Source organism: Varanus komodoensis, unplaced genomic scaffold, assembly GCF_004798865.1.
Source record: "Varanus komodoensis strain SLA01 unplaced genomic scaffold, ASM479886v1 scaffold19, whole genome shotgun sequence".
Classification (NCBI taxonomy): Eukaryota; Metazoa; Chordata; class Lepidosauria; order Squamata; family Varanidae; genus Varanus; species Varanus komodoensis.
In genome coordinates, this window is record NW_025335550.1 from 15,147,432 (window position 1) to 15,168,493 (window position 21,062).

Here is a 21,062-nt window from a genome sequence, read left to right on the forward strand (position 1 = left end):
ATAGGATCTGAAGGTTTTACAGCTCCTATGATACTTCTAACCGGTGTCATCAAAGTCTGGCTACATAAATTCTTGCCTAAACACATGTTGAGATGTGATCAAATTATTTAAAAAATCGGTATATTTTCCCTTCCCTGATTTATGTATGTATTTTTGTTAATTTGATATAATTTTGGATTGTATTTGTTTGAAGCCTCAGCTACTTAGTGCAGTTTTCCCTGGGCAACTAGTGGGCAGCTGGGATTCCTTTTTGTTATCGTGGCTACTATTCTTCCCAGCTACTCATTACAATTTAATTGGATGGTTGGAATCCTTGTACACTTGTGTGCAACACACTTCTTTCTCTCTTCAGCAGTCCTTCCAACTGGCTATGGTTTCAGCAGCCAAGAAAAAGAACAAAGCCAGTTTCCCAATGATCCAGTTCTCTTTGCATCCATTGATACAAGCTTTCTTGTCTGTTTGTATATATTCATATTTGTCTTGATCCATGAGTTCTCTACCAAGTTGATTTCCCAGATTAATGAGCACACATTTTAAGTTCTTGCTTATGTTAAAAAATTCCTCCATTACTTGAAGAAGAGTGTGGGTGGGTGGGGGTGGGGTTGTGTGTCAGAGAGAGAGAGAGTCAGTCAGTCAGTCAGTCAGTCATTGGGTTTTCTCTGCCAGATGCCTTCTTGTAAGAATCAAAAGGTTCTTTAATGAATGCATAGTATGGGAATGTGCTCAAATTTGTGCATGTGCATAGAGGAACACATTCAATGACATTTAAAAACACTGGATACTTTTACATGAAGTTAATATTTGAGAGAGAATGTTTTAAAGAGAGCTATCTTTTAGTGATATTTGACTTCTAAAATGTCAGTTTAGCTAGGACATAAACTGGAAATACTGCAAACGTAAATACACTTCAGTCAAGAGTTGCTGGGCTTCAAACCTCTGTGATGATGCCAAATGTCGTGAGCCATCATGCCCGTAGGTTGGATTGCTCTTTAGACAATAAAAAGTTGCTAGGCTCTGAAGTAACTATTCTGCTCTATTGTATGAGATAATAGGTCAGACAAGGACTTGGCTAGACAACAGTACTATCCCCTGTGCATCATTTCTTTACTTAAGATTCCTGGCTTTCAGGAACTATTATAATCATCATTTAAAAATATCGAAAATAAAACTGAAATCTCCCTTATTTATTCAAATATAGACTTTTGTGCAGCATTGTCTCTGCTAGATAGGAATATAATAGTTTAGTTGACTAATATGATCCCACTAAACACTTCTGCATTGGATTGGAAAGTGTGAGTAAATAGCAGGCAAAAACTGTAAATGGACTTGGCACAAGTAAAATGAAAATCTTTGATTGTTTGAAGTAGTTGTTTGAATGCATTGCTTTTCCCTCTTTTTAATTAATCATTTTTAACCTTTTGTAGAGAGCATGTGAGCAACAAGAAGAAATAAACAGCCTGATGCAGAGAAAGATTGCTATCGATGGGGAAAACATGGCCTGGAAGGACGAACTCTGCATCTTACAGCAGAAACTTAAAGATAAAATCCAGGAACTTAAGGTATATTCACTCATACATAGCACCAAGATGGCCACAGCTTTGAAGTAGCTCTTTGAGCTGCATCGTCTTTGTGGCATGGAAAGTGACAAGCTCAGAGGAAGTATAGCCTTAGGCCTTAGGCTGTACCTTCCAGTTTTCTCTCACGCACAAAACTCAGAGAAAGATGCTTTAAAGTGAAGAATCCACGCTTTATAACTTTCCGATAAATAGTTAATGATGGAAATGGAGCAAAGAAAGTAGGAGTGTGAAGATGTGGCTTCATGTAATTAGATTCTGATGGGACTGGCATTATTAATTGATAAAGCCGAGGTCTGGGAGGATATGTCTGTGTGGGTCTCAAAAATAGCTGGGGACAGCATCAAAGGCAGCTTGATCAATTAATGGGCTCTTTGCAAATGTGTACTCATCAAAGCTGTCATCCAGCTAAAAAATATGACCCTTCCACCTGCATGAAAGAGGCCAATAAAAGTACACAGGTGACCTTGGCCATCAAATACGGAGGAAGCTGCTGTGAGGGTAAAACTGCACAGTTTATATTTGCTGATTAGTTCTCACTTTCCTTTTTTCCCCCCTTTCCTCCCCCCCCCCTTTTTTTTGGTTTATCGGCCCTTGTGGTACTGTTCTACAGGACACTAAGGAGTGTGCAGTGAGAAAGGATGAGCAAAGCAGACTGGTTATAAAAAATCTGGAGGAGGAAAATGAGGGATTAAGTACACGCTATACTGACCTGCTAAATGACCTGGAGAAACTGAGGAAGCGGGAGGCACAATGGAGAATAGAGAAATCTGGCATCGATGCAAAAATAAAGGTATGAGAAGGAAGAGGCTCCTGGATGTGATTTCAGAACCATCTTCTCAGAGGCGTTCTGCTACATGTTATTTTCTTTAAATAACAAGTTATATATTCATAACTACCAATGGGGACTGACATTCATTTACATTCCTTCACTGAGGACCCAAAGCTTTTTAAAAATTGATGTAGCAAAGCAGGAAACTGACTTCAAATAGCCACCCTAAAATGTAATCATTAAATAGTAAAAGATATTTCATTCAAATATAAACATTATTTTTAAAAATAGTCAGAAAGATCCTGTCACTCCTGGATTTCCCTTCTCAATGAGATTGGCAGCCCAGTCTTTTGCATAAGCATATAAGAAGACCTCTCCTGGATCAGACCCAAAGGTCCATTCAGTCAAGCATTTTCTTTCCAGTGTTAGCCAGCCAAAACATGTTTACTTGGAAGTATGCCCCACTGAGATCAGTGGCATTTACTTCCTGGAAAATGTGCACAGGATTTCAGTGTTTATTTCATTGGTGTAATGTTAATGCAATGAACACAGCAGTGAGTATATTCCTAAATTCTGTAATGCATTTCGTATCAATCGTTAGAGGCTCCCACTCATGATAAGTTACTGTTATGATAAGATCTTTTTTAAACATTTTATTTTTATGATAAATGTATTGGCTCTTTTTTCATTTTATTAGATGCCTCATATGTCCAGAACTTGGTATATATCTGTTTCTAGGAATTTGTCATAGAATTGGTGTGTGATATGCTTAGGGTTCCCTAAGATCTAAACTGTTTAGACTAAATAAATGCCCAAGGATAGATAAGCTATAAGTTTTATAACTGACTTATTTAGAAAGATTTATTTCTTCCCACATAAAAGAGTTACTAATAAATTGTGTGGTAGTGAATGAATTTTTGACATCTCTGTGGACATTTCTACACTACAAATGTATAAAAGTGTTATTTCTAAGGCTTGTCCTAAAGTATCCTGGGAACTGTAGTTTAGTGATGCTGCTGATACCTTGGATAGATTCCTAGTCACAAAAACACAGTTCCAGACCCTTGGTGAGTAAAAACCATTAAATTTGGTTAAACCTTTAGTTTAGGACTGCCATATGAAATTAATGCTGGTGTTGGTGGATAGCAGTTACCTGGATTTCACCTCCAGTTTCCCTAATCTCTACATGGTGACCTTCTGCTACCTCCAACCATGCCTTTCATTTCCCTTCTCATTCTCTTTCTACATTACCTCTTGAAGAAATGTGCGTTCAATTTCTTTCTCTCTGTGTCCCACATCCCCAGCTAGTTCCTGGGCTTTGATTTCTCCCTGCTTTGATGTTCCTCTGCCCCCTGGATCTTTCTTTCTGTCACTGTTGCTGCCTTTCAGGGCTGCCTTCACATCATCTTTTCAGTCTTTTTCCCTGTGAGTACTTCCCTGTCCCTGTCCATTTTGTGCACTTCACCACTACCACCTTTGTCTTTCCCTCAGCTCCCTTTCCTCAGGCTGTCCATTCTTCAAGTACACAGTTAGCCTTCTCTCAGTTGCTGTTCAAAGATTTTGTTTGCATGCACACACACACATTGTAAACTCTAGCCTTTCTCTGAATATTCAAGAGCATTCCTGTAATCCAGAAGAGTAAAAGGTGTAACCTACCAAGTCATTTCTGGTGGCCTCTCAAGGGATTTCTGATGCCTTCCAAACCTCTCATCTGCCTCCAAAAAAAGTTGCAGTTGCTCTATGTAGTGCTTCCCTTCCTAGTGCTTACCAGATGAATTCTTTGCTTATCTAAGAGATCTGAGCTAAGGAAAGGATTAAATTGCTTGCACTGGTTAGAGCATCCCTCCAGTTATCTTAGTAGAGACCAGAGCTAAGGAAAGGTTTCTCTTGTTGGCATTAGCAAGTCAACCCTTTATCTCCAATGGAAGGTAAGGGGAAGGGGTATTTGTGGGTGCTAGTCTATTAGTGCCTGTATGTAGACATATGCTTGGGCCTGTCCCCCCCACCCCCCGCCCCATGCTGCCTAATGTGGCCTTTGGGGCCAGAGAGCTTTGCTGAAATAAAGGACATAATATATTAACTTGGTTATCCACAATCTAGAATGTGTACATTTCTTAAAGGCAGTGATTTCTGATAGTTTGCACATTTGCTCTGTATGTGTTTTGCATTCAAAGTGCTGGCTGGCTTGCTATGGCACATAGATGTTGGTTACAAAAAATCTGTGCTAATTTGCATAAGAAGTTGGCTTAAATGCACAAGTTTCTACTTTTTTTTCATGGATCAATGACAGTCAGTTGTAACCATCTTGGTTTATAGTGGAAAAAAAGTCCAGGAAGAAACAGTGCCATTTGATAGGATGAACTTCCATTTTAATTTGTGGTGATGATATTATTATCATTACATATATACCCCAATGTTCTTATTCTTGTAGGGCAGGGGTCCTTAAACTTTTCCACCAGGGGACCAGTTGAAAGCTGCCGGTGCTGGGCGCGGGCCAGAAAGGTGGTGCTGGTGGTGGGCGGGGGCAGTGCATGTGGGCACGCGCCGCGAGGCAGGAACACCAGGCAGCGGCTTGCTTGCTTGCTTGCTTGCTTGCTTGCTTGCTTGCTTGGAGATTATTTTCACCAAGCAAGCAAACTGCTGCCTCCCCGCGCAGCGGGGTGAGGTGGGAAGCGGCACTGGGGCGTGTGCACGTGCGCCCAAGTGGGCATGGCGGGCTGGATAAATGGTCATGCTGGGCCGGATCCGGCCCCTGGGCTATAGTCTGAGGACCCATGTTGTAGGGAAACAAAGGCAGCTTCACACAGTTCTCTTCCTCTCCATTTATCTTCAAAACAACAGCCTTGTGGGTAGGTTAGGCTTAGTGTGAGTGACTGGGCCAAAGTACCACCCAGTGCATCATATGGTTGAATGAGGACTAGAAGCCAGATATTCCAAGCCTCAGTAGAATGCTCTAACCACTATGCTGTACTAATACTATGTTGAATGATTTTCTCCAGAGCGCCATATCAGTTACATTCACGTTCTATATTTTGTGTTTTTTCAGCATGTATAGTCTACAGGCTGGCTACCTGTTGATTTTTCTTCACAGTTTTTATGCTTTGTATTCTAAGGATCTAAATCAGAAAGCTTCTATAACTTTAGGAGACTGTGGCACCCACAATCGAGGTCTATGATTTTAGCTATTTACAGAGTGAAAAACTGTCATAGTAAAAGAATGTCTGACACCTAATATCAACTTATTTGTAAATGAAAAGTTTATTTAATTTATTTGTATATACATGGCTGCCCTACCAAAGCAAACCTTGTTTGATAGCAACTCTCAAGCTACTGTAATCCTCTTTGTAAAAAACAACAAGAAATTATCTGTTTACTCTTCTTTGGGCCTGGGCTGGGAGTTATGACAACCAGGAATGAACATTTATCTAAGGATAGTCTGAGACAACAGATTCATTGCCTTAGTATTGTACTATAAGAACACTCGGGATACCCAAAGGAAATGACTCCATCCTTTGAACTAGTGTGGTTACGGGAGATATAAAAAGGGAAGGCAGAAAGATTGGGGAATAAAGGAGATAGGATAGAATGATTTCTGTTTCTCCACAGAACACACAGGTAAATTTTGAGGCAGTTGGATCTGCCAGTATCTAAACTATGAGGAGAAGGCCCAAAGAGTTGCAAAGTTGTTCATCGTTGGAGCTGGTAGACCTCAACTTTGTGCAGGAAATATCTAACCCAGAAAGACACATTTCCTTATTATGAGGGAGGCTTTGAAGGCAAGCTAAGAAAGCACACATGGGAGCCACAGTGGGGTAAAAAGCACTGCTTACATGATCGCCCTTCAGAGATTTTAGCTACTGTGGAAGCTTAATAAATAAGCATTATTCAAAGCTATTTGGAAGATGATATGATGAGACACACAATTTTGTTTTAAAATACTATATGCTTTGTATCCATACAAAGACTTGCAGATTTTATATGAGAAAGTACATTCCCCAAAATTCCTTTTTGTACCTACTTATTATTATCAAATATTGTCTGTGTTGGATATAGTGCAATAGCTTTGTTAATCTGATTTGGTGCAAAAAAGATGTGGGGAGGAAAGTTTTTATTGCCTAAATTTTTGGTTTTTTCATTGATGGTTTGTGTCATGAAAGTTTTACCTTCCCTAGAGTTGGTCTAGTCAGAAGGCTCAGGGATGTGAAAGGGTAGCATTCTTGTTGCATTGAATACCACACATGCCACACAGGAAAAGAGATAATGCTATGCTGTGGTTATGTTAGTGCCACATGTTCATTTTTATTGAAGTCCAAGACCTGATTGTACCATATTAGCATAAGAGTTAAAATTAGTTTTGTTTAATTTCATGTCCAACAAAAAACATTATTTATAACCTTCTCTTCAGCACATGAAGCTGCTGAGCTGATTTGCTACACTTACCTTAAGCCAATGGCTGACTATTCATGACTATTGAGATCTTAAATATTTTTCTTGGTAACTAATACTTAAACCTGACTATGAAAGAAAAAGCTGAGCTTCCAAGATATAATATGTTGTTTTATTGCTCGCATAGGTGGAGTCGTTTTAAAATTCTGTTTACTATGTGTATGTGTGATGACTCTTGGTGTTTTGTATGATTCAGCAAGCCTGGTGAACCATGGCCTATTTGGTTACCATGAACCCCCATGGAGAACCAATGGCCTGTTCTAAGGTTTCTGCACTTCACCGTTGCTTATTGTTCTGTGTGAATCCACTTACAGTCTTTTGCATGGTCTCCCCTTTATGCCAGTGAGTTTGGTAGCAGGAGCACTCCAGCTGCCTCATTCCGCTGGCCTGATCTGCCTAGCAACTTCTGGCAGCAGGGCACTGATTGGCTGTCCCTGTGCTTCCTTTCTTCCCTGCTGGTACACACTCTCGGTTGCTCCACCTCCTCAGAGCCTCCTTGTGGTGGCCGCCATGCACTGCCTGAGCATTGTGGTGGAGCAGGGAAGAAAAGGAGTGCCTTTAACAGCAACTGCAGATGTAGCCAAGCATGGCACTCCTGCCTGATCATTGCCCTCTGCTGGAGCAGTAAGCACATGGCCCTTGTGCTGCATGGGAAACCCCAGTCTCTTTTCAAGGAAGCCTTCCTGTTTGTGAGGAATGCATGGGCAGCACATGGGCCAGTGCCACCACAGTGAGTTTCACAGGGAGCCCGTATTTCCTGCTCTGGTCCCGGTCCTCTGCCTCGCTTGCTCGCTCGCTCCCTCCCTCCCTCTACCTGACAATCCAGGGGAATGCCCACAAGCCCCTTTCCTGTCCCTTTCCTGACAGCCTGCCACTGGAGTTTCCCAGGAAGATTGCCAGACAGGCACTGTCAGGGAAGTCCCTCCATCTCTGGCACCAGTGCCCATGCTGCTTGCACTCCATGTGCTGGGCTGCAGGAGGGAGGTGGCCCCCACCACATCTGCAAATCCTGCACTGGGGTCGGGGAGCATCAGGCATGTGTGAAGCAAGGGAGGGGGAGAGGTGCGAGTGGATGTGCGGTACGTGCTTATGCATGGGCGGAGTGTGGCGGCAGCAGCAGCAGGGCGTGTTGCTCTCTTGCTCCTACAGAGCAACTGTCCTGTTCTAATGTGTAGATGGTGATTCCCTGGAGTAGCAGGAGGAAAAAAAGTGGCTGCTGGCTTAGGAGAGCAGGTGGTCCAGCGGAGGAGAGGCAGGACAGTGATGCTAGGATTGATTTCTAGCTGCAGGGACTGACAATGTGCTACCGTTTGGAGGGAAGATGGAGGTGCACAGAAGCTACTTATGATCAGATTCCTTGCAAATGTGTGAGCACAGGAACAGAAGATTAGGTAACATGCTGCATGGTAACCGCACAGCATTGTTTAATGTTATGTGTGAATTCAGTGTGTAAAACCACAAATATTTGTCAATACTACCCTTTCTGTGTTTGACTGGTTATGATTGACATCAACTTACCCTCTTGTCTTTTATATAGTCCCAGACAATGTCTTAGCCCTCTTTTTGCCACTTTTCTTTCCTTGGATTCTTTTCTTTTCTTTTCTTTTCTTTTCTTTTCTTTTCTTACTGATAATGGTGTGCCCATTCAACAGATTGCAGAATCACCTCTGAACCTGGCCTGACCAAAGTTGAACAAATTCATCCTTGCGTATTTCCTCCACTTTATTATCCACAGTTCTTAGTGTGGATTACAGGTCTTTTCCATGTTTTTATGCTGAATTATTTTATTTTCCCCCTGGTTTTGGCCTATAAAATTGATTTTACTAATTTGAACTATTTTTACTATACCTACAATTGTGGTTTTTTTGGGAGTTAATATATTTTAGACAATCTGAGATTATTTTTTAGAGAAAAATAAGGCTCAGTTTTAAAAAGCATGAAAAGCAACCTATTTTTCCTATTCTGCATTTCTAAGATTCAGATGGAACAAGCAGAACTGTCCACTGTGTGTGCATTACTGCAGGACAATATAAATATTGTTATTCACATATAACTTGAATAGTTACCATGTGGTTGTCTATCTTGTGTCCTGAGTTCACACATTTGAGTGGTAACTACTTGTTAGTAGTTTCCATGCACCTCCATCTGACTTGCAAATAGTAGCACATATCCCATCAACCCCCATGGCTAGGAAGCAATCCCAACATGCACCAATCCTGCCAGCCCTGCCTGCCTCTCCCTCACTGGCCCCCACACCCCCCTTGACATGTTCTTAGCGAGCTGCAGTTTTTTGCTTTTGTTTTTTGCTGCCCAGTGAGGCAGCCGCCACTCACTAGAGGAGCTGCTCTAGAGGAGCACTGCAGAAATGCTCCCTCTGCTGTGTTGCACTGTCCTGCGCCGCACCAATGTGCAAGTATGCATGCCAACCCACACACCCACCTCTACTCCATCCCTTGCTGCACGGTGTCCACTCCACACATGCCCATGCGCAGAACTCATATATGCTGCCAGGGGCTGTCTCCCCCTGCACCCAGGTGCACAGAGAGCATCTTCATGGGCACCCATGGCAGGGATGGAGGGAGTGCATCCTGTGGGAATAGTTTCCATGGGAGCCCCATGTGGGCATCTGCTTTCTGGCTGACCAGAAGCAATGTGGTGGTTGTGCAGCCGTGGCAGGAGGTGGGGGCACAGTTCAGAATCCTTAGGAATGTCAGGGACAAGATAGGAGTGGTGGGAGTGGGAGACCTGGGCTTCTCAGGACAATCTCCCTGATGGCTCTGCCTGCACACAGTCAGTGTGCTTCTCTTGTGCAAAGATGTCTTCACAAGAAGAGAGTCCTGGCTCCCTGAGTAGAACACATATACAGCCATTCTGGAGTGCCACTCGAGCAAAGTGCAACACCCAGACGGCAATGTCAAGCACAGAAACATAGAGAAACAGAACAAGTCAGAAGGGGTCTCCCAGGCCATCTAGATTGACCCCATAAGCTGGCTCCACTTATGACATGTGCATGTCCAGCCTGTCCTTGAATACCCTCACTGATGGAGCGTTGACCACCTCCCATGGAAGCTCAGTCCATACCCTTGGGGTCCTAACTGTCAGGAAGTACCTGACAGTCAGCATGCCTGTCTCCAAGTGGCTGCACCTGGAGAGGGTGCTGTGCAATGCCCTGCTGCTGCTGCTGTGGATATTCCAGAACTGCAGCTGGGCCTCGGGAAGGCAGGGTGTGGACAGGGAAAAAGCAGTGCAAGGCAGAGGGCAGCTGCAGCTGCCTTGGCAGTTGTCTGGCAGAACAGGCCAACAAAAAATGCAGGTCGGAGCGTCTGCTGCTACCATGATTGCTCTTGCCTCCAAACTCGATGGCAGAAACTATGGAAAAACTTCGTAAATGAATTCACACATAATGAAAAGTAATGCTAAAACATGGAAACCTTAGACTAGGCCACTGATTCTGCATGGGGTTAAGGTAACCAAACATACCATGCTTCAACAAGCTTATTGATTTTGCACACAGCAAGCCATTCCTGACATAGCTTGTCATTGTGTGTGAACAGAGCCACTGCCTAGCTGTATTTTATTAGTTTCCTCGTTGTAATTGTAGTATTTTACACTATATTAATTTTTATCTAAGCCAGTTTTTATGATTGTAAGGTAAGCACATCTCATATTTTTAATCTGATTAGACAAGTATGCTTGAAACAGTTACACTGCTGTTGTCCTCTTATTATTGCACAATCTTTTGTTCCTAGTTTAATTCTTTCATAGTATATAATGTGTTTTCCAGAATTTGGAAGCTGATTTAAAAGAGGCAAGAGAGCAAATGGAAATCTTACAGAGTAGATGCAATGATCTGGCATCTCAGCTGGGTGTTAAGCAGACTGAATTAACACAAAAAGATTTGGATGTGACCAGAACAAGGTATGTACCACACTTTTATGAGAAAGTTGTTGACTTCTCTTGAGAATAATCCAAGGAAATGTAAAATAGTCTGGATTTGTAGAAAGTCTGTCCCAGTGCTTTTTGCACTCCAGAGTACATTTAGGGTGTCTACTGTTAATGCAAACTATCTCAGTGCCTTTTGCCTTCCATTATGGACATTAGTTAAAATGCACACCTTTAATTAGTGTAGGGTCAGAGAGTTCTCAATCTCCACTAAAAGTCAAAAAACATCAATATGATTAGTAACATAAGCAATTAATTTGAGAGGCTAAATGCCTGAAACTGACAAAAGTTTAAGCCCAACTTTCACTTTTTAATTAGAGTTAAGTCTGACAGGTCAGCAGGAGTCTACTGCTAAAGGTTTATAATGTTGTGATTTCAGCTTTATCTGAGGGTTTTTTCACATTTTAAGTTGGATCAAGAGGATTAACACTACATTTATGAAATGGGAGGGATGTGTAAGGAAAGCCTGAGCTAAGAAAGCTTGTGAAGCACAGGCAGGGCAAACCTTTGGTCCCATTAATATGGCTGATGAAACTCACATGAATGTAAATAGTTTATACCTCTTGCTGTCCCAGAAGAAATATCCAAAGCTCATTACTAACAGTAAAAAAAGATGCACTATAGCAATGATGACAGTTGTCTGAAGTCCCTAGCAAGCACATCACCAGCCACCAAACCAGTGTTATGTCTGATGATGCTTGGTATTAACTTTGCATGGACAGTGCAAACACAGTGATGCTACAACTTGGTACATTGCACATCCTCACATTGCCACATTCAGAAAATGGCACAATTCAGGCACCAGTGGGAAAACATTTATCTTCCAGAATGTTCTGCTGCTGACTTTGTATGGTCCAATTGTTCCGCCAAAGGGAGGATCAGGAGAAAATCTACTGAGAATCTACTGCTTATTTTAAATGGAGAATCTATTAAGAAGTTGCTGAACCCGACTAAGTTTGGTTCTGTTTGTTTAGGATCTAGTATAAACCAAGATTTCTGTTCTACTACATTTAACAAATTAGTGATGCTGTGAATGGTCACTGTGGTCTCACTCATGAAAGCTTAGGCCACAACAGATGGTGTGTGTGTGTGTGTGTGTGAGTGATATTTATTTTATTTTATTTTTATTAAAACATTTTTATGCCGCCCCATTCGCCGAAGCCTCGGGGCGGCTTACAACAATAAATTAATATAAACATTAAAAATCCAAAAAATACAATATAAAATAAGCCGCCCTGGCCAGATAAAATCAGTTACTACTAACAGTTAAAATACCACTTAAATAAAAAGGTTTTCGCCTGACGCCGAAAAGCAAATAACGACGGCGCCAGGCGGACCTCTCTGGGGAGCATGTTCCATAAGTTGGGCGCCACCGCAGAGAAAGCCCTCCTCCGAGTAGCCACCCTCCTAATTTCCTTCCCGGAGGGTTCCCGGAGAAGGGCCTCTCCCGCTGATCTCAAGGGCCGGCTGGGCATATATGGACGTAAGCGCTCCTTCAGGTAACCAGGACCCAAGCCGTTTAGGGCTTTATAGGTCATTACCAACACCTTGAATTGGGCCCGGACTTCAATGGGAAGCCAGTGAAGCTGACGGAGAACTGGAGTCATGTGACCATAACGCCCAGTCCCCGTCAACAGCCTGGCAGCTCTATTTGTGACAAGCTCCCTTTTTGGGTTTGGTATAACTGATTTTTCCCCAGACTTGGGTTGCAATTGTAAATACACTTACTTGGCACAAGAGTCAGTGCAGTTCTGGAAGGGAAGTGGGAGTGGGGCAACCGGAATAAATGCATGATCTTATATTAAGTAGCATGATTTGTTGGTCCAGGTGGAGGTAGCAGTGTTGTTATTTTATTGTTTCATTATGCTTATTAGTAGTGTTTAATTATGTTCATTACTATTAATTGTATTCTTTATGCATGTAAAATTAATTAAAACATAAAAAGAAAAAAATACTCTTGCTCGTTGGGACAGAATGAGACCGTCCAAGTAAACATGGACCTTTTATTTATCCATTCTTTCCCTTTGGAATGGCTACACTCTGTTCTAGGCAATTTCTTCCATATAATGACTATAATGGTATGTTGCATCAACAGAACTTCCATAGCCATAGATACGTCTGTCATCTTTTATGACATTACAGTAGTGTAAGCTGTGGAAAGGTGAATGTTATTCAATATGCAATTAGGAAATAACAGGAAATCTTTTCTTTAGTGTTGAAGGAATTTTCATGATAATCATTGTTAGGCCTTTATAGTCTAATAGAAGGCCTATAATAAAGATGATTAATAAGCCTCAATACAATGCTAGAAGGTATTAGCAAAGATTATGCTAAGGACAATTAATGTCATGGACAAGATGTACCTAATGCCACATCTATGATGCTTGCCTTATTTAAAGTTTGGAAAGCTACTGTTCTGTTTGCAACACAAAATTTACTGGTTGTGTCATGCACAGCCTGGTGCTTGAAATTCTGTCCTGAAATTCCATGCCCATGTAATATTTGCCTGACAGGGATGCTCTGAGAGATACTGCATTCATACTTTGTGTCCAATCAACATGCAGGAAGGGGGAATTCTCTAGTTTCCTCCCTTCACGTGTTTCCTTTCCCCTGTATTTGTGAAAGATGACAATCTGAAGAGGAGGATCTTCATACCATTAGAAATCCCATAAAATCATTCAGGGAGCTCTTGGAACCAGGATAAGGGAAGTGCTGCTCTTCTGACTGTTGCACTACATGAGTTCAGAATGATGCAGGTGTGCAAACAGGGGAACAAAGCATTCATTCGTTCGTTCATTCATTCAAAACATTTGTATGCTGCCTAGTTGTGCCACAGCTCCTCCTCCTTACATGTTGATTGTTCATGGATTCTGAGGCCTGAATCAGCTCATGTTTCTTTTTTTTATGTGTTCCTGCTCATGCACACGCTCTGAAATGGACACGTTAGACTCTTTCATTGTAATGTCTCTCCTTTGGCATGGTGTAGCACACCACAGTGAGAATTATGGTGCCCAGGTGAGGAAAGAACCAAAAGACACCAAGGAAGAGTTCAGTGTAATCAAATACAGCATGCAGGGTTTTTGTTTTTTTTACAAAGTCAGCAAGTTAATTCAGTTGGGGATGCTTCTCTTGGCTTTCCTTTTGTGCAATAAGAACAGGAATGGGTGCATCCCTTTCTGTTTCGTGTTATGTTGGCAAAATGCTGTTTTATTCTGTCGATCAGTATTCAGACCCTCACAAAATTGAGCTGGGTGCCAAACCAGATGAAACAGCAACTAAGCACTTACTAGCAAATCTGTCACCTATGCCCTAGTCCTTTGTTCTGCTTTGTCAATCAGACATTTACTTGCAGAGCATTAACCCCACAATTTATAGATTCATGCATATCTGAAGATTGAAACGGTGAGCTTTGAGGTACCTTTCTTTATAGCTTTTGTAAGGCTCTATTAAAGCTGCTCAGTTTTGAAAGGTATCCTGTGATCAGCTGCAGTATCCTGCTGCTTGTCTGCTCTACCCCGTCTTACGATGTAATGACTGCAGTTTCTGTGAAAGTTCGCATAGCAGAAGGCTTTGACTTGAGCAGCTGTGGGAATGAACCAAGCAGCTTCCTGACCTGAAGCTCCTGACACACACGCATGCGCTCACTCTCGCGCTCTCTCTCTCTCTCACACACGCGCGCGCACACACACACCCCATAGAAAATTCGCCTGCATCCCCTGCCTAGTGCCCTCCTTCACAACAAATTACAGACTCAGGAAGAAAGAGAAATCATTGCCATCTGGGTATTTGATATCATTTAGATTTCTATCTGCATTGATATGAAATTCATGAATTAATGTCTGAAAACATTGGTTTAAGCTAAGTGTATGTTGTGGTAGTACCCCACAGTAAGATACTGGCCTATATAAAAGTTAGGATGCAGAAAATCAGAGTCCAGTGGACTCTGAAGTCCTTTAAACAATGGCAAATATTCAGGTAGCTTCTATTCTGTTTTGTAGAGCATCCACAAGGGGCTACTAAGTAATGCAAAGTGCTATACTATCAAATAGCTATGTTCTGAGGAGCAGGACAGGTGGCTTTGAACCAATGCTAATAATCTCAGCACATTTGAAACATAATTAGGATGTACTCGTTTCAGTGAATCAAAAAAGCCACCCTTTACAGTCAGCAAAAGGAGAACTGATGCCGTGTGTCCAGTCCGAGACAAGTCCACTACAAGTGCAAGCAGGGCTACAAGTATGATGGAGAGATGACTTTCTACAGTTAAAATTTTGACATACTCCATTTTCATTTGCTGCTGTCACAGGACTCTCCACTGGAGTTTAAAGAAAGTTTGGGAAATATATGAACTTGAATATATTTGTGAACTTATATATATATGAACTTGAGCCTACCTCACCAGATACAAGAAGTGCTAATCATCAGTTAGAGAAGATATTCTTGGGCATAGAGAAAAAAGATGCAATGAAAAGATGCAAATGACAGGTTTAAAACCTTTATATTAGTGAAAGTTGTATGTCATATTTTGGAATAATAGAATTTGTTGAGTACTGAAAGAAAACAGTTGGTATTGCTTTGAAGATTCAGTTATTTTACCAGTCACATTGTTTTCTGGCATGTTGATCCAAGTTAAGCAAAATAAAAAATAAGCATCCATCTCTATTACCTTTAAAAATAATATCTATTTTTAAGCTGAGAGGAAAGCATAGATAAGAATTAAGGTTTTTCCATAAAAAGAGCTAACACAACTATTTAATTGAGATGATTGTGGTACTTCTTTTGCTCAAGTTTCTTGTTTCTTGCTTGCTTTGCACAGGAAGGAGTTGCAGGAGCTGCAGAATCTCTACAAACAAAACACTGAACATGCAGCACAGCAGGCAGAGCTGATCCAGCAGCTTCAGGCTCTCAATATGGATGCACAAAAAGTACTGAAAACTCAGGAAGATGCTCACACAGCTGAAACAATATCATATCAGAAAGTATGTAGAGTTCTATAAAAATACATTTTCTTCTACCTTAATACAATGCTTTGTAGGAAAACAGTTTTCACAATAAGTACAATATGATGTCAGCCTAGGGCAAGGAGCTGCACACAGGTCAGCAGCTGAATGACAAATAGCCATTATGTTCCTGGTCATGGCATCACCACCATCACTGTTTTCTACTGCTCTTTGCAGCTGGAAGAAGCAGCCTGAATAGACCATTGCTGTAGTTTGCAAAGAAGAAAATATTGCATGATATTATGGATTTAGCTGAGATCCTTCCCCTCACTTATGGCCTACAGCTAGGTCGAGCAGCTTTTAGTAATGGGTAATACTGGCTTGCTTTGATTTATCTTTCTTTTAAATACTGGAATTTCATCCATTCTGCCCAGTCTCTCTCATAAAGTGCTGCTTTTACTATGCTTGATCCTAATGATACTTACTATGCTTGGTCATTACAATAACTTTTTTAAAAGTTCTACTTAAATGGTTTGTGCTGAAATTTAAAGACAGGTTGACAGAGTCTTTTCAAAAAAGGAAAGAATGCAAGTGGTCATGGCTGCATGAGTTGGAAGTTATATATCATATTTCATTTTTTTTCTGAAAAAAAGGGAATATTTAGACATTGCAGGTGAGAAAGTAAAAAACTAACTTAGGTTGAAGTGGCTGAGTTAGTTTAGTTACATTGGATGAGTTCTGGTTAGTACAGCTCAAGGATATTGACAGGGTACTTGAACAGGTTTGTGCAGCTGGGTCCGCATTGAATCCTTGCCAGGAGGAAACTGCTGGCTGGGCCAGGGAGAAGATCAACGCCAAGTAGTGCGAGGCACTCTTGGACAAGACTGATGATCTGGATCCATTTCAGTAAGGGTTCAGGCCTGGTTTTTGAATGGAAACAGCTTTGGTTACGCTGCATGATGACCTGTGCCAGGAGAGAGATGGGGGAAGTGTGACCCTGTTGGTTCTCCTGGACCTCTCAGCACCTGGGGTGACTGTAGGACAATCAAGTAGCTTCCGGGACCTACTAGCTGCTAACAGATCTGAATATATGTTCTTGTTCCTTTTCCTTCTTATTTAAGTTATTATTTAATCTGTGTTTTAACCTGTTTAATAAGTAGCTTTAAATATTGTATTGTACACATTTAATGATGTTTTAATATGTTTTTATACAATGTATCTTTTCTAATGTGCTTTGTGAGCCACTCATAGAGCTTTGGCTGTTGGGCAGTATAGAAATTTATTAAATAAGTGCTAGAGGAAAATTGGCTGCTAAAGACTACTGCATGTTGATTGGGCAACATAATGCATCCTTGGGTATCAGTCATTCTGTCTCTTCGTGTTCCATTGGAAGAAAGAAAGACAGAAAGCACTTGTGTAATATGCTTAACTTTGTGCTGCTGAATACATAATATGTGAGCTGCTGTTAACGTTATTTGGTTCTAGGATTCAGACTGAAAAGTTATTTTGGTTTTTCTTTGCAGAGGGAGCAAATAGTGTTACTTTTAGCCCATTGAGGCAGCTTTCCTTTATGAGATTTTCAATCAGACTGATTAATAAGAAGCTAGACAGCCAAGACCTCAGTGAAGGGAGGCACTGCATTTTGAAACAAAACTTCTAAACTGTAAATTTCTAAGCACTCTGATAAGGTAGTCTGGAGACTGAGCAACTCTTCTTGTCTTATTATCCTTAGTATTGATTTAAGACTCACCACCTTGAGTCTTAGGTGAGGACAAATCTATGGAGTCTCATTAAAACCAGCATGCTACTGGAGCACTTTGTGTGTCTGGGACCAGTAAAATAGTTTGTATACATTTTTAGAAAATAATTCCTTTTCTTGAGAAGAGCTATAAATACAGTATAAAATAGATGTCAAGGAGTGTCTATAAGACTTCTAGCATAGAATATTTGTCTTGAGTAAGGAGAAGTGGTTCTGTGTAACCCCCAATTAGATACTAGTTTGGAACTGATAGACTGCACCACACTTTTCCAGTTTGGGCTTCATTTCCAACTTTGGGATCTACAAATAAGAATGCTCACATCTTTTCCATTGTGGCTACATCCAGGGGCAATCCTAGAAGACTTGCAAAAGGTTTCAACTCTAATGAATGGACTAACGGAGTGGGCATGATAGGCATTGGAAGCATGAGGTTGGGGAAGACTAGTTTAGGGAGTTTTTTGTGAGAATCACTTCCCAACCTTCAGTACTAAAGTACTGTCCAACTGTAGATACTTAATTTTGAAATTCATAGATTTAAAAGGGAGTTAGATAAATTCATAAAAGATAATGGTTATTATCTATCTGTGATTATTCTCATGATGACGCTCCATTATTAATTGCTTGGAACATGAGTTGGAGGTTACTATTGCACCCATGTCCTACTTGCAGGTTGCCACAGGCAGCTGGGTTGCTATTATGTGAACAGGAAGATGGATTAGGTCGACTCTTGCTCATATCCAGTGTAGCTCCTCTGTTTTTATTAAGGAGTCTTCCTATCATTGCTTTCTCCCTAAGTCCCATTCTTATGCTTACACTTCTGGGAATAAGTCCCAGTGAATGACACTGAGTCTACATGTATTAAGAGTAGAATTAAGTTGTAAATTTGTCTGAAAAGTATTGTTTATCTCAAATGTGTATCCTGCCACTCCCTGTGTTCAAGGCTGCTTAATGTAGGTTTATGTCCTGACAGACTTGAATGTCTATGCAAATAACATTACTATCTAGATAGTGTGCTGGTATGTTGAACTTGCAGTGTGTCAGTCACAAGTGCTATTGGGTATGTGGACTATCTGACCACCAAAAAAGTTCATTGATCTTGCTGTAAGGGACAATATATCATAGGGTGTACATGCTGATAAGAACAATGCCATTTGGAAAAGTAGAAGGCTTTTCCTCTGTGAATTTGCCTATGGAGTTGCTAACAAGTCCTTATCTAATTCCTGCAGCCAGCACATTAATGCAAGGGAGACATTTGGCCCGGAATATTGCACTTTTGATTTGTTCTGGGAATGTAAAGTCTGTTATCAGGTTTCATTTATTTGGAGAATGAAACTTGTTGAGTCCTCTGCACATATAGACATACTTTTACATTGCTGTATGGCTGAAAGTTTTTGCTTTTTTTTTATTATTATTTGACTAGGCAAGCTAGATGTCTTGAAGAATCCTGATTTCGCTGCTTTAATATAACTAACAGCCAGCTTTTAAATTTCATTTCTGGAAGCCATTCTAGATAAGATATGCTAGGATGTTGCACAGGAAAGAATTAGGAAACGGTCACTTCGTTGTGTATTAACCAAACATCAATAACATCAGCATCACTGTAGTTGCTACTGGCATTAGATGCTAGCTGGGGAAAGTGGGTGTTGTAGAACTTCTTTTTGTCTACATATAGATATGTTCCTTCTGCCTTGTTTCATTTTGCTCCCTGTTGCTCTTTTTTTCCCCAATGCAGCTGATACTAGAAGTGTGTTGTGTTGGAGGTGTGACAGAGTATGGCTAGATAAGATGTGGGGCTGCGGGGGAGTGCCAGGCCTTCTTTTTTTGGTTTTGGCTTCTGTTATAATAAGACCCAATCATACCTTGAATGGTACAGTCTCTGCGTTTATCATATTTAATATGCCAATAGCCTTTGCTGAATAATCTAGAATTTTTATTTCTGGGGATAAGGAAACTGATATAATTACTACATTATATCTAGAAGAGGCTTTCCATTTATTTAAAAAGCAGCATGGAAAGGAAAGCTTGTACAGTGCCATTTATGGTTCTGCAATAATAAGATGTGTGTCTTTCTGTGTGATGATAAAAGATCTATATGGGATTTGGCAAAGTAGGATCAGTAAGGTTTTAATACTGTTGATTCAGTTATCATTAGAAATCTTATCCATGGCATTTATGAATATGTGCCCTTATTCATGATGACCATTCTTCTTAAACTGTTGTTTTTGTTTCATGCAGCTTTACAACGAAATGACTATAAGTTTTGAGAAACTCAGAGCAAAGGAAATTCAGCTTCAGCAGAATCAAGTTTCTCTCCAGAATCAACTAGTTGAAAAAGAACGACATGTCAGTCAGCTGGAAGAACAACTTCAAGCCCTTAGTTCTGTGTCTTCACACTCTCATGAAATTTGTCCAAAGCAGAGAAGAGAGGTGAGAGAAATTTTAAGTTGCATTACTCAGTTTAACAGCCCAGTAGAAACTTAAGGTTTGGCTATAATATAATTAAGCATCAGCCAATTTTTCTGCAGTGTTTGTTAAAAATGATGCCACCTGATAGTTTCTTCTGTAACTTGATTTCTTGTAGACTGCCACAGTGACCAGATAATTCTAAATCCTGAAGGAAGATAAGTGTTAGTGTAACCATTTAGTTGATTAATCAAACCAATTAATTGATTAAGCACTGTTTGATCAATTAAAATGCTTCTGGTTAATTGGGTAGCAGATTTATTTATTTTTAAATGAGTATACAACTTGTGAACAGCAGGTACTATTGTAGGAAAGTCATTTCGCTTTATCTGTCACACAAAAGGGAATGCTGTTTCTCAAATGGCACATGCCATCTGCTGGTGCTTTGCAATGATGTGGAGCTGGCACCACCAGCATTTTCTTTGCCCATCATTGTTATGAAAGCTAGCACCAGTTATCTATCCTCCAGGCAAAGGGGAATAGGTCCCATCCTTGCCATCCCAGCTTGTTCCTATAGTGCATCTTTCTCCCTAACTGATATTCCTGCCATTCCAGCAACCTGAATTCATCACTGCCTTGGCAGTGGCAGAAAGTAGGTGAACTTGCTAATCACTCTAAAATAACCCTTGAGATACTGACTCAGTAGGTGTGTCCTATTACATTTACAATAGCAATGAGATTTGAAAATGCAAATATTCACATACTTTCTTTGAGAAAAGTGGTGAGTGTTGTGCTTCAGATTCATCCTAAAAATAATGTGTTGTGTTAGCATAATTTAATGTGTCTGGGTGCCAGAAAGGTAAGTACAGGAAATTGCTGTAAGCCGGTCCTTTCCCTCCTTCCTTCTGTCTTCAAAACTCAAGACATTCCTTTGCAATGCAGTTCTTTTACTGAAAATCCCATCAGATTACAGAAGAATAAGAACTCTTAAATACCAAAGTTGAAGGAGAAACACCTGCCCATGTGAAGAGTTGAATCCAAAGTGGAAACTTCCCTTGTCACCCCCCCTCCTTCAGTAAAGCTTCCAGCTTACCGTCAGGGTGGCTTGTTTATGCTCATCCTCTTCCCCTGAAAATCCTTTGACCCCGTTCAAAGTAGGCTTTTGTTGTGCTCTGCCTGAAAAACTTCACAAAGCAACCGTAAAACCTCAAAGACGATTTCACTCC

General features: G+C 40.8%; 1 protein-coding gene across 7 annotated transcripts in view; it reads left to right on the forward strand.

Annotated features, from left to right (window-relative positions):
* The window catches only part of CNTLN (centlein), a 213,942-nt gene that overhangs the window by 67,110 nt on the left and 125,770 nt on the right, over positions 1-21,062 (forward strand). For all 7 annotated transcript variants that reach the window (XM_044427774.1, XM_044427777.1, XM_044427780.1 and 4 more), the window contains 5 exons: positions 1,425-1,559; positions 2,188-2,367; positions 10,577-10,710; positions 15,551-15,713; positions 19,669-19,860. In XM_044427774.1, coding sequence (XP_044283709.1) covers positions 1,425-1,559; positions 2,188-2,367; positions 10,577-10,710; positions 15,551-15,713; positions 19,669-19,860 — 804 coding nt within the window. The remainder of the gene's footprint in view (positions 1-1,424; positions 1,560-2,187; positions 2,368-10,576; positions 10,711-15,550; positions 15,714-19,668; positions 19,861-21,062) is intronic.